Raw genomic sequence first — 16,684 nt, forward strand, 5'->3', positions numbered from 1 at the left:
GTTGGTCTTGTTTGTCCGTGTTAGCTGTTGTTATTTTTCTCTTTAAGTAATTAATGTGGGTTATCCATTTTTTTTTTTTAAATTAAAAAGAAAAGAGGAATATTTTCCAAAAGAGCAAGTGGAGTTGGATCTGAATTCAAAGACATTATTAATGTCATTATTTATAAAATCTCATTGACATCAATAACAACCAAGTTGAACATGAACACACAGGTTTAGAAATAAAACACTTTCCTGTTTCTATTTAAATTAGAAACAAGGTTTTTGAGAGAGATAAATTTTGTTTTTAATTCTTTTCTAAACATAATTAGCAACAGATTACAAAAGGAAGGATGATTTTAACTAGTAAATTTTCTTGTACTTCACAAATGAAGTAATGAATAACAATTTATAAAGCATTATCATGAATTAAGGATCAGGCTGAATTAATGCATTCAAAGGAATCAAGCATTGTCTCAGCTCTGCAAACATTCTCCAAAGAAAAATTAAGATAATCCAAGAAGATGAATGGTTTGAAAATAGCTGGCCGTCCTTCTTCTTCATCAACAAACTCATCAAACACCTCTACCACCTTATCACCTTTTGGACCTACAAACATCCCAAAACTCAATCTATCCTTCTTTCCCTTCATCATCACTTTGTGCAATGGTGCATGTATCCTCCCATTACTCCACACCTACATACACATATAAATATTTTTAAATAATAACTTAAGTATATATATATATGTATGTGTGTGTTTCATAATAATAATAATAATAATAATAATAATAATAATAATAATAATAATAAGACTTACTCTGAGAGCATCACCAGCAAGAACGATGAAGGAACCAGGAGAAGGGTTGACTTTCATCCACTCTCCATCCCTGGACTTGCACATAAGTCCATCAACCTCATTTTGGCATAAAACTGTCACAAAATTCTGGTCGGTGTGAGGGGTGAGTCTGAGGATTGGTTCCTCATCTTCATCGTTGTCACCGTCACCGTCGCCGTCACCATCATTATTGTTATTGCTTAGTGGAGCTGAATACTTCATCATCCTAAAAAGAGGATCCATGGTTGCTTCATGATCAGCAGCACTATGATCTAACTCAGTCCTCCCAATAACACCATAACTCTTGCACAACATGCATAATATAATCTTGCTTAACTCTATCAACTTGCCACTCATTCTCCTCATTGTTTCACTGCCACGTTAATTAATTAAACCATAGTTATAACATGCATGCATGCAGTTGAATCAAGAAATTAAAGAAAGAAACAAAGAAAAAGATATATATATGTATGTTTATACTAGAACTTTTGATTGCCATGAGGCCACATGAGTTGAGTGAAGGAGAGGAGTTGGCCGGAGGAGGAAAAGGAATTGACAACGGCGAGGGTTTCGTAGACAGTGGTGCGAAAGTAGGTGTAGTAAGGAGGTAGAGATGAGTTCTTGAGCTTGGTCTCTCGAGGGAGGTTGAAGAGTTGGTTCAAGGATGAGAAGGTCTCATGCAAGAGAGAACATTCATCTTGCTCTTGTTCTTGATCATCATGATATTTGACTAGAAAGAAGCCATGAGTCTCAAGAGCTTTTTGGACTTTTTGGCATTCGAGAGTACTGATACTCCATTGATTGGCGTATAAACTTGATGGCTTTTTGATATGAAGGTGAGTAATGAATGTAGTTGGAGATTGAGATGGAGATGGAGATGTGGCCATTAATTCTTCTTCTTCTTCTTCTGATTGATCATTGTTTTTGTTCTTTCTATAAGGTCTTATTTATAATGTAACTTAGCTTAAGGGGAGTTCAATTTGCCTTGTTTGAGAACCAGGCAAGTTCCTGATTCTGGTCTTTCACAAGCTGCCACGTGTCCATTTAATTTTTTTTTATTATAATTAATTTTTTCATGTGGATATGTGGCATTATATGATAGGTGAGAACCAGGAACTTGCATGGTTCTTAAACCAGGTAAGTTGAGCTTGCTTAAGGGGGTTAAAGCTTGTGTACTGAAATTGAAATATTATTATGTTATAATTCCTTTTCTTTTCATTAATCTTGGATCTTTTGGAACTTCATTTTCTTGTGGATCCTTCATTAACTTTATGTGTCACACGGACATTAGATCTCCCCTACTCATGCATTTATTATTATAATCATTTATTATATTGGGCAACATGGTGAAGTCAATGAAATAACATATATATTAGAGGACTATACTTTTTACTCTTTATGTTTATACATACTAACTACCTTTGTATTTATATTAATTGTATCTATTTATTGGCTTCTTGCCTTAATTAAAGCAAGCCCATTTGTTATCAACATCTTACATGGTATCAGAGATATTTCTTTGGGTGATTTTTTCACCGGGTCGGAGTCCACCTAGCCAGATTTTTTTTTTTTTTTGAGAGCTTGATTTGTTTCTCATCATTCCCGGGCTTCTCCCCGGCTGGATCTCTTCCGGGTTTGGCTCCAAGCCTCTCCCCGCTTCTCTCGGCCGGATCTTGTCGTCTCAAGGAGACCTTTAGCACTGAATAGCACCGGCTCCCTTGCACAGCTTGGTTGCTAACGCATAGGCTTTCCAACTCCGTCCCCAACATCGCCCTTCCCCTGGCTCACTACGGTTGGCGCCAGATCGCTTTATCGCTTCTTGCCACCTGAGGTCGTTATCACGCCTCTCTCCACTGCTACAGCTTTTATATTCTTCTTTTCCTCCTTCATTGCTACCATTGACCCTGAGCACCATTGTCTGGTTCTGGTGAGATTGACGTCCAAAATTTTCCTTTTGACCGACTAAGCTCCAAACTTTCTCCTAGGGTGTTTGTTTGGTAGTATTTAGAACTCCTTGTAGTTGGAATTACAAAGTTTCTTGGAGTAAGTTGTTTGGTTTGGTGGATTTAAAAAAGTAATTGGAGTTGCAAATCCTTTTTGATTGGATTTTGGTGGATTTGGAATTCCAATTAAAATTATTTTTTTAAAAAACTAAAATATAATTAGAATACAAACAAATAAAATTATATAATTAATTAATTAATTAATTAATTAATTAATTTGACAAATGATATTTTTGGTGGTATATAATTGATATATTTAAAATTTAAATTCATATTTGCATAAAATAAATATAATTTATATTAATTATTACATCAAACAAGTTTTCTAAATCCAAATTTACAAATACCTCCAACCAAACACAAAATTCTATCATCCAGCATTACAAATACATTCAACCAAACACTGAATTTGACTCTCTTGGTTTTTCAAATACAAAGATTTGTAAATACAAATCTACTACATTTTCAATTACATCGAACCAAACACCCCCTTCATTTTTTTTCACCAACAAAGCTTGCTGCTATTCGTTGCTTGGTGTTAGTGGATGTCACTATTTACTTGATGGTGGCCTTGACCTCTCCATTACTTGGCCGACCAACCTTGATGGGAAACAAAGCTTGCATGTGACTTTCCATCAACTGGCCCACCAAGCTTGATGGGAGACAAACTTGTGTGTGATGCTATTCCATTACATGTGATGATATTTCATTGTTTAATAAAAAACAAACAAAAAAATAAATAATAAAAAATAAAAATATCTCTGGCCCACATGGCTTCTACTACCTCTCCGAACTTTCTTAGTCCGGTGGATGTCAAGTTAAATGCCTCTAATTATAAAGAATGGTGCCCTACTCTTGGATACAAGCTACTTGGCCATGTGGATGGTACTTCTCCCTCTCCTAAAGAGATCGAAAGTACATCTGCTTCATGATTTACCACTGATCATCACACCATGTCCATCATCTGTTAGTCATGTGAGGTTAACATTCACATGGAGATTGGGCATCTTTCGACTACCCTTGCGATGTGGGACCACCTATGTCATATGTTTGAACAGTCCAACTCTGCTAGCCAATATGCTATTTTATAAAATCTCACCTATATCTAGCAACAAGAGCACTCTGTACGAGAATATGTTACTGAGTTGCGATCATTGTGGAGACAATTTGACTCTTTGGAGCCTTTCACTTGTTTGACGTGTAAGTGTTATAAGGCTCGCATTCAGTCTCGCCAAACACAGCGGACCTTTGAGTTTATGATGCATCTTCGTCTTGACTATGAGATTGTTCGTAGCCAATTACTTAATCAGGACCCTATTCCCTCCTTTGATGATGTTGTGTGTAGTGTTATAGCTGAGGAAACTAGGCTGCATGCACTCTCATCATCTTATCCCGGTTCTCCTTATACGTCTTTGCGCTCTTCTCGGACATCCACTCCCAGTGCTCCGTTCTCCTCCTCTCCTGGATCCTCTTCTTTTTGTCATTATTGCAAGCGAAAAGGGCATACGAAGACTCAATGTCCAAAGCTACAGCAATGACAATAGCAACATTCACAGCATCATCCTCCTCAGCAGTCTTCTGGTGTTTCTTCTTCACCTCATGCTACGACTATCGAGGCCTTGACTCCTGATTCTTCTGGGGATCATGCTTCTCAGGTTGCTAAGCTTAAAGAGCAACTATATGCTATGCAGCGTGGCATGCAATCCAGTTCTTTCTCTGTTATATTTGCTATTTATGGTATGTCTTCCTCATCATGGATTTTAAACTCTGGTGCTACTCATCATATGACTGTGGCTGCTACTACCCTAGTTCATCATTCTAGCACTCACCTATTATCTAGTGTTCGTACTGCTGACGGAAGTCTTCTTTCTGTCAGGCAGTCCAATCATCTTTAGTCTTCTTCATTTACTATTCCCACAGTTCAGCATGTTCCTGGTTTAGCTTTAAATCTTATTTCTATCAGTCAGCTTACAGATCATGGTTTGACTATTACCTTTTCTTCTTCTGATTGTTCTGTTCAGGACCATCTTACAGGTCAGAGGATTAGGACCGAACGTAGAGTTGGCGAGCTTTATCACCTTCAATCTCTTCATCTACCTGTATCTCCCTCTCCTTCCACATGTACTCCTACTATTGTTGCTTATGTTTGTTCTTTAGATCGTTGGCACTCTTGCTTAGGACATGTATCTAATGCTCGCCTGAAAATATTAACTAGTTCAGGCTGTCTTGGTTCTGCCTCTTCAGGATAATTATCATATTGTATGGGTTGTAAGTTTGCTAAACATTCAGCTCTTTCTTTTCCATTTAGTGACTCCTCTTCTGTTTCCACTTTTGATCTAGTACATTCTGATGTCTGGGGTCCTGCTCCTTCCTCTTATCTCACTGGATTCTCTTACTATATAATCTTCATTGATGTCTTTTCTAGATATACCTCACTTTATCTTATGCAATCTCGTTTTGAAGTCTTCACCATTTATTCTCAATTCACACAAATGGTTCAGACTTAGTTCGGTAAACGAATCAAGGTCCTTCGCACTGATGGAGCTCAAGACTATTTCTCTACATCTTTTCATGCCTTACTATTCTCTCATGGCACTATTTCTTAGCAGTCCTGTCCTTACACATCTGCTCAGAATAGTGTTGTTGAGCACAAGCATCGTCATATATTTGAGACCACTCGTGCCATTCTATTCACCTCTAATGTTCCTCAACAATTTTGGGCTGAGGTTATTATTACATCTATCTATCTCATTGATAGAACACTTTCCTCTACTTTTCCTGGTGTTACTCCTTATGGGCGTTTCTTCTCTTGTTTCCCATCTTATGGTCATCTCCGCACCTTTGGATGTGTTTGCTTCGTGCTTCTGCCCTTTATTGAGCGAACTAAGCTCTCTCCACATTCTGTGATGTGTATTTTTCCTGGCTACAGCTCTGAACACAAGGGTTATCGCTGCTATGATCCTACCTCTTGTCGTCTTTGTATTTCTCATCATGTTACCTTTCTTGAAGATACAACTTTTTTTACATCTCCTCCTTCAGATCTTTTATTTCTTAGGACTTCCTCTTCTCCTCCTAATCCTTTTCCTTTAGTTATTCCACCCGGCTTCTCTGACATTCCTACTGCCTCTACGACTCCATTCTCTGTTTCCTCTGATAATTCTCCTCCTCCTTCTTCTACCCATCCCTCAGTAGATGTTGATACATCAGGTGATTCTCCCGCTTCCTCCTTTAGCCCCACCTCCCCTGAAAATGTTCATGTTGTCCCTCGTCGTTATCCAGACCATGTTCATTGTCCTCCAGCTCGGTATGTTCTTTCTCTCTCTTATACCTACTCCCCACATTTTCAGACTTTTCTTGCTACTGTTCACACTCATCATAAGCAACAGTTATATTGTGAGGCCGCCCAACATCTCCATTGGCAACAGGCTATGATAAAGGAACTTAGGGCTCTTAAGCGCATGTATACATGGGATCTCGTTTTCCTTCCTTCCGATGTTACTTGCATCAGTTATCGGTGGATCTATAGGGTCTAGACCCGCGCTGATGGCACTATTGAGTGCTATAAGGGGCATCTTGTTGCTCGTGGCTTTACTCAGGAGTATGGCATTGATTATGAGGAGACCTTACTCCTGTCGCCAAGTTAACTACTGTTCGTCTTCTTCTTGATGTTGCTGTAGTACGTCATTGGCCACTCTATTAGTTAGATGTGACCAATGCCTTCTTGCTTGAGGATCTTTCTAAGGAGGTTTATATGACTCCTCCTCCTGGTTTTTCTCATCCTCCTCAACATGTGTGCCATCTTTGTCGGCCTATTTATGGGCTCAAACAGGCTCCTTGTGCCTGGTTTAAGCGTTTTCACAGTGTAATTCTTGCTCTTTGATTCACAGAGAGCTCTCATGATCATGCTCTCTTCACTCGTCAGACTCCTTGTGATCTCACTATTCTTTTTCTCTATGTTGACGATATGGTTATTTCTGGTGATGATGCCACGACTATTATTTCTCTAAAACAGTAGTTACACACCGAGTTTCAGATGAAAGATCTTGGTTCTCTTCGTCACTTTATGGGTCTTGAGATTACTTATTCTCACCGTGGTTATTTGGTGTCTCAGCAGAAATACATTTCTGAAATTTTTCAACAAGCTGACATCACCGATCTTCGCACTACTTCCACTCCCATTGAATTGCATCATCTTCTCTCTTCTTCTGATGACGAGCTTTTGATTTATCCTGCTTGTACTTGTCGGTGCTCTCGTCTATTTGACCATTACTGAACCCGATAATATATTGATTATATATATTTATTTTCCCCTTGCCTTAATGAAAGCAAGCCTATTTCTTAACAACATCTAACATTATAGATATACGTTATTTCATAACCAATTTATTGACTTCTAAGTTGCTTATTCATGATCATCACAAGTTGATGTGATGACCGGTAGGCTTTTTCTATAATTAATTATCAAAAATTTATTATATAAATCACCCATTTATTGTAATTAGTCTATTTTTTTTCACAGCTGTTTGATTGCTTCTTTGTAGGAGTAGTTGTTTTCTTATTAGTATATTCATATAGTTCATCTTTTTAAAAATCTTTTATATATGATGGGAGCTTCTTCTAAATTTTGGGATACAAATTTATTGAAATAAAAAAAATTAGTCAAATTTAACTTAAATTCCATGCAAAAAAGAAGGCAAGTGGTGGCAACAATATTACGTGGAAAAGTTTATTATTTCATACCTCTTAATTTATCTGTGGCATAATATTTAATTGACTTGTTTATATATATTTTGGGTATATATATATATATATAAAAGAGTAAACATACTCTAGGGATGTTCTTAGAACATCATAGATGTTAAGGAAGATAGAGACATGGAGAGATGGGTTGATAAATAGTATTTTTAACAATAATAAAGCATTGTATCACCTCTTAACAGGTTGGTGGGGTATGTTTGGGTTTTATTTTAGCTTTAATTATAGAAAATTGAACGGTTGTGATTCATTCAGTTACTGTACATATTTGATTAAACGGTTCAAATCAAAATACTATTGGATAAGCAAAGTGAAACTATTCAGTGGAATGAGACAGACTATTGGATAGCAATCCAACGACTGATGATTAACTTGGGTAGAATTAAAATATATTTAAGAGGTTTTCTTAATTTGGCCTTTTTAATTTAGCCATTTAGAAAATTTGTGAAGCATTAAATATTATTTTTTAAAATTTATCCTTATGTTTTATCTACCTCTATTTTTAATAAATTATATTGAACTACACATTTTTTAAAACATATTTTAAATAAGGTAAAACTTGAAAAAATTAATATAATTTTTTATTAAATTTAGATCGCGACACGTGACCGGAGGGAGTATATATATATACATAAAAACAATAAACAATAAAGTTTTCATTAATAGACACAACGAATAAATAAACTTAAATTTTAATAAAATAATAAATCTCAATGATGAGAAACACGAACAAGATACTCAACAACAACAACACTAGAGCTTCCACCCGCTGTGAGGTTACGTGAATGGGTGGTGAGCTTAGCATACCCAAGAGCAAAGTTAAACTTTCCTGTGCCGGCGATGACCGGAAACTCTCTTGTAAGGATTATCCCACCTGTAGGCCCAAATATGCCCATCTCCCAGTCAACCGCTAAATGTGGATCTGGTCAAAATTTTCCCACTGGAGTTGTCCCCAGTTATCACTTCTCTGTATTCTGATTATTTTTAGTATTTCTATATGTTATATTATTATTCCTGCAGTTATCTTATATTTTCTAGTTATTTTATTAACCTACTGGGCTCTTGTGACTCATGTACTCTGTGACTTCCTTTTCAGGTGGCTAGTAAGCTTAGGATCGGGGTGTGATTGGGTTTATTTTCTGTAGTTGTCCTTTTTTTAATAACTGAACGTTTAGGTTGCGTACCTCATAGTTGTTGTCTCTTTGAGTGAGGCTTGTACTCTATTGTTTTTTTATTCAAACAATTTAGTGTGGCATATTGTGTTTCTGTAGGGCTGTTAAAGCCCATACTTGAATTATTTCTGTTTACTGTGATTTGTTTGTATTCCTTTATTATTGTTCCATGTTTTGTTTGTTGGTGTTGACTCTGACTAGATTCGAGATTTGAGGTGTTGCACCTAGTAGGGCCCAGCCCTTTTGGATGCAGCCAGTTTGTCAGCGACCCAACTTTGGGGCTCGGGCATGACAAATTAAAGTTGTATCAAAGATTTTAGTTAGATTCCACCTTTTCTAATTTAGAAGTGTGTTTGTCTTTTAAAAACTATTTTTTGAGAAGGTCTGGGTAGTGTAGTTTGTTCTAAAGTTCTGATTGTAATCTATATTGTAGCAATCATGCCAAGGGGTAGAGGGCGACCTCATAGAAGGCCTGCAACCGACCCCCAGAGCCCATAGAATGGGAGCAGGAGACTCCTAACCAGTCAAATGATGAAGGCCATCAAGATGTAGATCCTGAAGTGGAAGAATAGCTGGATTCCACTACTTTGACCGGCATCATGAGAGAGATGATGCTGTTGATGTGTAGTCAGCGCCAACAACACCAGCAACACCAGCAAACTCCTGGAGATGGCTGAGATCTACTGATGGAGTTTGGATAGCACGCGCCACCACTGTTCGCATGGACCACCAATCCGACGGTGCCAGGTACGAGATTAGACATATAGAAAGGACCTTTCGGGTCATGTAGAGCCCTAATGAAGACAAGTTTAGACTAGCCTCGTATATGTTGCGGGATAGTGCGACCCAGTGGTTCGACAATAAACTGCGTCTTAAGGGGGAAGATACCTTCTAGACCTGGGATCAATTTAAGGAAGCTTTCTATGCCAAGTACTTTCCGTTGAGCCGACGAACTTAGATGGAGAAACAGTTCCTTAGTCTTAGACAAAGAGCGATGAGTGTAAAAGAGTATGAGGCATAGTTCGACAGATTGTCCCAGTTTGCTTTATCGTTAGTGATAGATGAAAAGAGCAGGTCTCGTCATTTTGCAGAGGGCCTTAAGTACTACATTCGGCGAGCTATTGTGCCATTCATGAGGAATATCTTATTCGAAGATAGCCGATATTGCCAAGAACCTAGAGGTTACTTAGCAGGAGATATAAGACCTATTTATGCTATAGGTCATTCTCAATAGGGTATCTCCAGGGCTGGAAGGGGAAGATGCTTATGGCAGACCAGCCTTCTTCCTCTTCTCGCTCGGCAGACCGTGGTAGGCAGTGACTCTGGGTCGAGTCCGTGCTTTGATATAAGAGGACGCTCAGGCATCCTATGATGTCATGGAAGGTACTATTTCTATGTATTCTTGCTATGCTTGTGCTTTATTTGATCATGGTGTTACGCATTCCTTTGTATCGTCATCTTTTGCTTGTAAGAATTCTTTGTATGTTATTGATTTGCTGCTTGACTTGTGTATTATCATTCCTATGGAAGCTATGAAGACTGTTAACCGGTTAGCACTAGCATGCTCTATCTTGATTAAGGGACACAAGTTTGTCGCCGATCTGCATCTAATGGAGCTGCGAGATTATGGCCTTGTTTGGATTGGCTTCTTAAAATAGTGTTTTTTTTAGTTTAATAGAAGTATTTCTGGAAAAAAATGCTTCTTTGAGTAAGTTAAGCACTTTTTTGTATTTTGTGTTTGGATTAACTTTTCAGTAGAAGCAGAAGTTGTAAAATAAGCTAAAAAACAGTTTTTTTTCAAAAACTCATCATGACTATCTTTTGGAAAAAAGCTATTTTCATCTTTTTTTAAAGCTTTTGCTTTTGCAGAAAAGCCAATACAAATAACTTTTTTAGACCCATAAGTGCTAAACTTATAAAAAAACACTTATGGGTTTTTCAAAAATTAATCCAAACAAGCCCTATGACGTCATTCTCGTCATGGACTGGCTTTCTTCAGTGTACACCATAGTGGCCTATCGTAGGAAAAGGGTATACTTCTGTTTTCCTGACCAAGAAGAATTTACCTTCAATGGCAGTAATGGATATACCCTAGTTTGGGAGATTTCTTCTCTGAAATCTTAGAAGCAGATCAATAGTGGTTGTGTTGGTTTCCTGGCCTTTATCTCGGAGGCCACTCACTGCCTACACATTATCAGATGTGCCAATTGTCAGCAAGTTCTCTGATGTCTTACTTGTCAGTGGTTGTGTTTGTTTCTTGGATTTTCCCCTAAGAGAGAGGTGGAGTTTTCCATCGATCTAGCTACAGGAACAACTCTTTTATCCAAGACACCATATCGAATGGCACCTGCTAAACTGAAGGAACTGAAAAATCAATTGGAGGAGCTGTTGGAGAAAGGGTTCATTCGACCAAGCATAGTTCGCTTTGGGTTGTTTGAAATTGTTTTATAAATATTTAATTTCACTTTTTTTTACATTACAACCTTAGTGATTATGGTCTTTTATTTTATTTTTTAATTTTTCTTTCATGTTATTTTATGTCAAGGGACTAGAGACATGCCTAGGCATGGAGGATTTGGAAAAAAAGAAAAAGAAAAAGATCACAATATTGGAAAGGATTTTTTCAAAAAGAAATTGATACGGCATTCCATCCTCAACCATTTGATGTCAATGGACCTACAAACATCTGCAAGTGGATCAAGTAGTCATCATATTCTTCAACGACCAAGAGAAGATTCTAATTTTTATTGGTAAAATACAATACATAACATATGTCTTAAATTTTTTAAATTTAAATTATACATTCATTTTTTATGTTTAATTTTTAAATATTGTTATGTTACAATGCCTTTCAATTTTTATTTATTGTAATAGGAATGATGGACAACACAACTAAAAAAAGACAATTAGATGTCACTATGGAGGTCATTTTTACATTTTTCACAAGGGACGAAAAATATGTGAATGAAAAAAAGTGAAAAGTGTCTGACTTTGAAATTGATTTTATAGCATATTTTGTTATGTTGGATTTTTTGAAGGAAGAATGTGAATTTGACATTTTGAGAGGTGACAAATTCTACTATTTAAATCCATCAAGCACGTTTGAGGATTTTAACGCCTTGGTTCTGGTTAAAGGTGATGGAGATGTGCAAAACATGCTTGGTAGCTATGCAAGATTCAATTGGAAAGCCATTGATATATATACTCTATTGAAGGATTATGATATTGTAAATAATGCTTCTCTTGAGGAAAATTTTAGACATAGTGATGTAGATGTGATAAACAATGGGATTGAATATGAGCATGAACCAAGTTGTCCCCTTAATGATTCAGGTAGATATTTTTTTTTAATTTTTTTATGCCTTTTATTTTAATGCTTTTCATTTAGTTAATTGATTTAATTTTTTTTTCTTATTAATAGATTCAAAAATTATTAAAAGAAAGACAAGAGGGCCTACATGTTGTATGAGACTCATTGGTTTAGAGAATGGACAAAAATTGCAAGTAGAATTTGATGATGACCACCAAGCTGTTGGTGATAACTCAACGGATTTTATTTGGTTTTTAGGACAAACAGTTAGAAATCGATCTTGTTGTCCTTTACAAGTCAAAGAATGGAAAGATATTCAAAATGGTTCCATTGAGCATATGTGGAACATTATATTGGTAAGCTGCATAATAACTTATTATTTTTCTAATTAATGTAATTATTATTTAATTTCTTCAAATAAGAACTATATAATTATATTAATTTTGAATATCATTTCATTTGTTTATTAATGATTTCTTTGTAGGAAAAAGTTCAATTTTTGAAATTCCAAGTGGAAGGAAAAGAAGCTATTTATGGTCATATGAATGCTTTTATATCGAGATTATAGACACAAAATGAAGAAACAATATTTTGATTCAAAAACAACTTATCATAATCGCCTAAAAAATAAGCCTAAGCATGTTACCATGAATGATTGGAAGTATTTGGTTAATCTTTGGAGTGATACAACATTTCAGGTTAGTATAATTAATCTAATTACTTGATTTGTTATTGTTATAAAACTATAATACTTTTATTAAATGATTTTTTTTTTCATTTTTTTTATAGGAAAGAAGCATGAAGAATAAGAAAAATAGGGAGAAGCGTTCAATGCCTCCATACACAGGAACCAAAAGTTATGCACGACTAAGACACCAAATGGTATGAACAACATCAATAATAATTTTTTGAGTTGTTTATTGAGTTGATAGTGAATAAAATTATGATACACATACAATTTGTTATAATACTAAAGATTTTTCATAGCAATAGTTGAAAAATGTTTTAGCATGTTGTCATAATTTTTTTATTATAAAATGTCTTTTATAGAAAAAAGAAAAAGGAAAGGTACCTTCTCGTGTTGAAGTTTGGATTGAATCTCGAAAAAGAAAGAGAGACAAAGAAATTGATCCTTCTTCACAAAATATCATTGTGAGTATTATTTTATACTAGTTTTCTACTAATATCCTTTTCTATATTTTCTAATAAAAAAAACTACTTAATTGTTTTCCCATTATAATTATAGGTACAATTTGATCAATTGAAGAAACAACAAGAAGAAGGGCAAATTTCACTAGATGATGAGGAAATCTTTCAAGAAGTACTCGGACCTGAAAAAAATGGTTATGTACGAGCATATGGCCCGGGTAAAAGTATAAAAGATTATTTTGGTGTTATACCATCAAAAGTTGAACTTATGAAACAAGTGGAAGCAACCAAAAAAGAAGCAAGCGAGCAAGTTGAAATGGCTAAGAGGGAAGCAAATGCAAGAGTAGAGGCAATGGAAAAGCAAATGGATGAAAAAATAGCAAAGATGAATAGAGATTGGGAAGAAAAAATTAAAATGTTATTTCATTTCCATGCTCCACAAATGCAAGAGTAGACACCCAATTTTTACAACTTTAATTTTGTGAATGTTATTAATATTTGTGATGAAGACTTCTTATTTCCTTAATATATGGCTTTAATTAAGTTTTTTATTTAACTCTTTTAATTTCAATATTTGCACTTAATTAGGTTATAGCTACAAATTTATTGACTTCTTTTTATCTTTAAAGCCTAAAACAAATGAATTTACTAGAAAACTTTCCAATTTGTAGCAAATAATTTTAATATTTAGATATGGATTTATTGAGTTTGTGGTTAAAAAATAATATATAATTGCTACAATTTGTTTATTTTGAAGAAAAATATTTTTCTCTACATGCATGCGATTATTATAGCAAAATATTTTACTATATAGTTACAAACATATTTTACCCGAAACAATTGATTAAATAATTTTTGTTACAAGCCTACTATTTGATAGCAAAATATTTTAGTGTGTAGCTATAACTAATTTGTTTTGAAGCAAAATTACTATCTTTATAGCTACGATTTAGAAGCATATTAAATTTGTAACTAAAACATAAAATATTTGTGACAATACTTTCACTGTGGCAAGTAAATTAAAATTTTAGCCACAAAGTTTCTCTGTTGCAACTAAAATTTATTTTGCTATATATATATCCATATAATGTAGCTAAAACAACAAATTATTTCCTACCACATTATATTTTCACGGCAAAATATTTTAATGTTTTAGACACGCAAAAATAAAAGTTGTAGCAAAATATATAAACACTTAGCTACAGAAGTCATAAAATATGTGGCTAACTTTTAGCTACGGCATTTCTTGCTGTGAAATTTATCTTTCAAGCTAAAGTGTTTAGCTACAAGATTTTGTATTTTTTGCTATAATTTCTTCCAAATTAAGCTATAGATACATAATGTTGTAGTGGGAGCTCTAGTGTTGTTTATCAAGAAGAAAGACGAATCTCTGAGATTGTGCATTGACCACCGTGAGTTGAACAAAGTGACGATCAAGAACAAGTACTATTTACTGAAGATTGATGATCTCATGGACTAGCTGCATGGAGCTCAAGTCTTCTCTAAGATTGATATGTGGTCTAGGTATCATCAGGTTTGAATCAAGGACGAGAATATCCCGAAGGGTGCTTTCTGTAAGCGATATGGGCACTATGAGTTTCTAGTGATGTCATTTAGACTCACTAATGCTTCAGCGGTATTCATGGATTTGATGAACTTGGTGTTTCGACGCTACTTGGATCAATTTGTAGTCATCTTCATTAATGATATACAGATCTACTTGCGTAGTAAGCAACTACACGCGAAGCATTTGAGAATCGTACTGGAGATATTGATACATCATGAGCTTTATGCCAAAATTTCCAAGTGTGATTTTTGGTTCGACAGTGTGGCTTTCTTGGGACATGTCATCTGTGAAGGTTGTATTTCAGTAGGTCCAAAGAAGTTGGAAACATTCATAAACTGGAAGAGACTAAGCACGGTCAGAGAGATCTGGAGTTTTCTTGGCTTAGTCGGCTACTATCAGGGGTTTGTATAAGGTTTCTCCCAGTTAGCAGTGCCATTAACGAGACTAACCCGGAAGGGTGCTCGATTCACCTGGACTGAAGCTTGCGAGCAGAGTTTCCAAGAGCTGAAGCATAGACTTATATCTACAGCCATTCTTGCCCTGCCAGAAAGTGGATGTGGATACGTGATCTATAGTGATGCTTGCAAGTTAGGTTTAGGGTGTGTTATAATGCAAAATGGGCGAGTCATTGCCTATGCTTTAAGGCAGTTAAAGCCACATGAAGAGAATTACTCTATCCACGACCTGGAGTTGGCAACAGTCATCTTTGCGTTGAAGATCTGGAGGTATTTTCTGTACGGGAAACCTTGTGAAGTTTACACAGACCACAAAAGCCTAAAGTACATCTTCACCCATAAAGAGTTAAACATGAGGCAAACCTAATGTGGTAACTGACGTGCTGAGTAGGAGGTATTACTATAAAGCCGCTGCAGATTTGACTAGGTAGAGACCCCTTCTGGAGGATATGAGGAGGTTCGAGTTGGAGATTGTTCCGCCAAGCTCCGAGGTGAGCCTGGCCAACATACACATCCGACCTAACTTGATAGAGAGGATTAAGTCAACTCAGATGCAGAATCCATAATTGTAAGAGATATGTGTTAAACTTTAACATGGAGTGTCATCTCAGTTCCGACTACACGATGACGGTACTATCATATTTGGAGACTGGTTATGCGTACTTGATAACCCTGACTTAAAAAGAGATATTCTAGAAGAGGCTCATTTTTCGAGTTATATGTTTCACTCTAGAGGTATAAAGATGTACAGAAGGCTCAAGAAATACTATTAATGGAACAACATGAAGTGGGAGATAGCTACCTTCGTAGCTCACTATCTTACTTATTAGCAGGTAAAGGCAGAGCATCAAAGACCAGAGTGGAAGTAGGAGTACATCACGATAGATTTCACAATTGGTTTACCCCGGACTCGGCGAAAGCATGAAGCAGTGTGGGTTATTGTCGATCGACTAACCAAGTCAGCACACTTTCTACCTCTGAGACCTGGGATGGGCCTTGAAAAGCTAGCTGAGTTGTACCAGGAAAAATTGTCCGACTGCACAGTATACCGGTATCGATCACATCTGATCGGGATTCTAGATTTATCTTGAGATTCTGAAGGAGCTTACAGTCAACATTGGGCACAAAACTGATTTTTAGTACAACGTTTCATCGCCAGATAGAGTCTGCAGGATATGATCCAAGCATGCGCCCTCGACTTTTCAGATGCTTAGGATCACTATTTACCTTTAGCGGAGTTCACTTATAAAAAAGGTTATCAAGCGTGTATTCAGATGGCACCGTACGAGGCTTTCTATGGGCGGGAGTGTCAATCTCTTGTGTGTTGGGATGATGTAGGAGAACAAAAACTTTCAGGTCCAGAGATGGTGCAGATTGTAAAGGAGAAAGTGAAACTAATTATGAAACGACTGAAAACTGCTCAAAGCCGTCAGAAGAGCTTTGAAGGCAAGCACTG

General features: G+C 36.1%; 1 protein-coding gene across 1 annotated transcript; it reads right to left on the reverse strand.

Annotated features, from left to right (window-relative positions):
* Positions 1-333: 333 nt before the first annotated feature.
* On the reverse strand, positions 334-1,719 carry LOC120254824 (probable 2-oxoglutarate-dependent dioxygenase AOP1). The gene is made up of 3 exons (XM_039262848.1): positions 1,298-1,719; positions 800-1,190; positions 334-676 (listed from the first exon to the last, which is right to left on the reverse strand). The coding sequence occupies exons 1-3, from the start codon at positions 1,702-1,704 to the stop codon at positions 416-418; spliced, it is 1,059 nt and encodes a 352-aa protein (XP_039118782.1). The 5' UTR covers positions 1,705-1,719; the 3' UTR covers positions 334-415.
* Between the last annotated feature and the right edge of the window lie 14,965 nt (positions 1,720-16,684).

The sequence above is a fragment of the Dioscorea cayenensis genome, unplaced genomic scaffold, assembly GCF_009730915.1.
Source record: "Dioscorea cayenensis subsp. rotundata cultivar TDr96_F1 unplaced genomic scaffold, TDr96_F1_v2_PseudoChromosome.rev07_lg8_w22 25.fasta BLBR01000645.1, whole genome shotgun sequence".
NCBI classification, from domain to species: domain Eukaryota; kingdom Viridiplantae; phylum Streptophyta; class Magnoliopsida; order Dioscoreales; family Dioscoreaceae; genus Dioscorea; species Dioscorea cayenensis.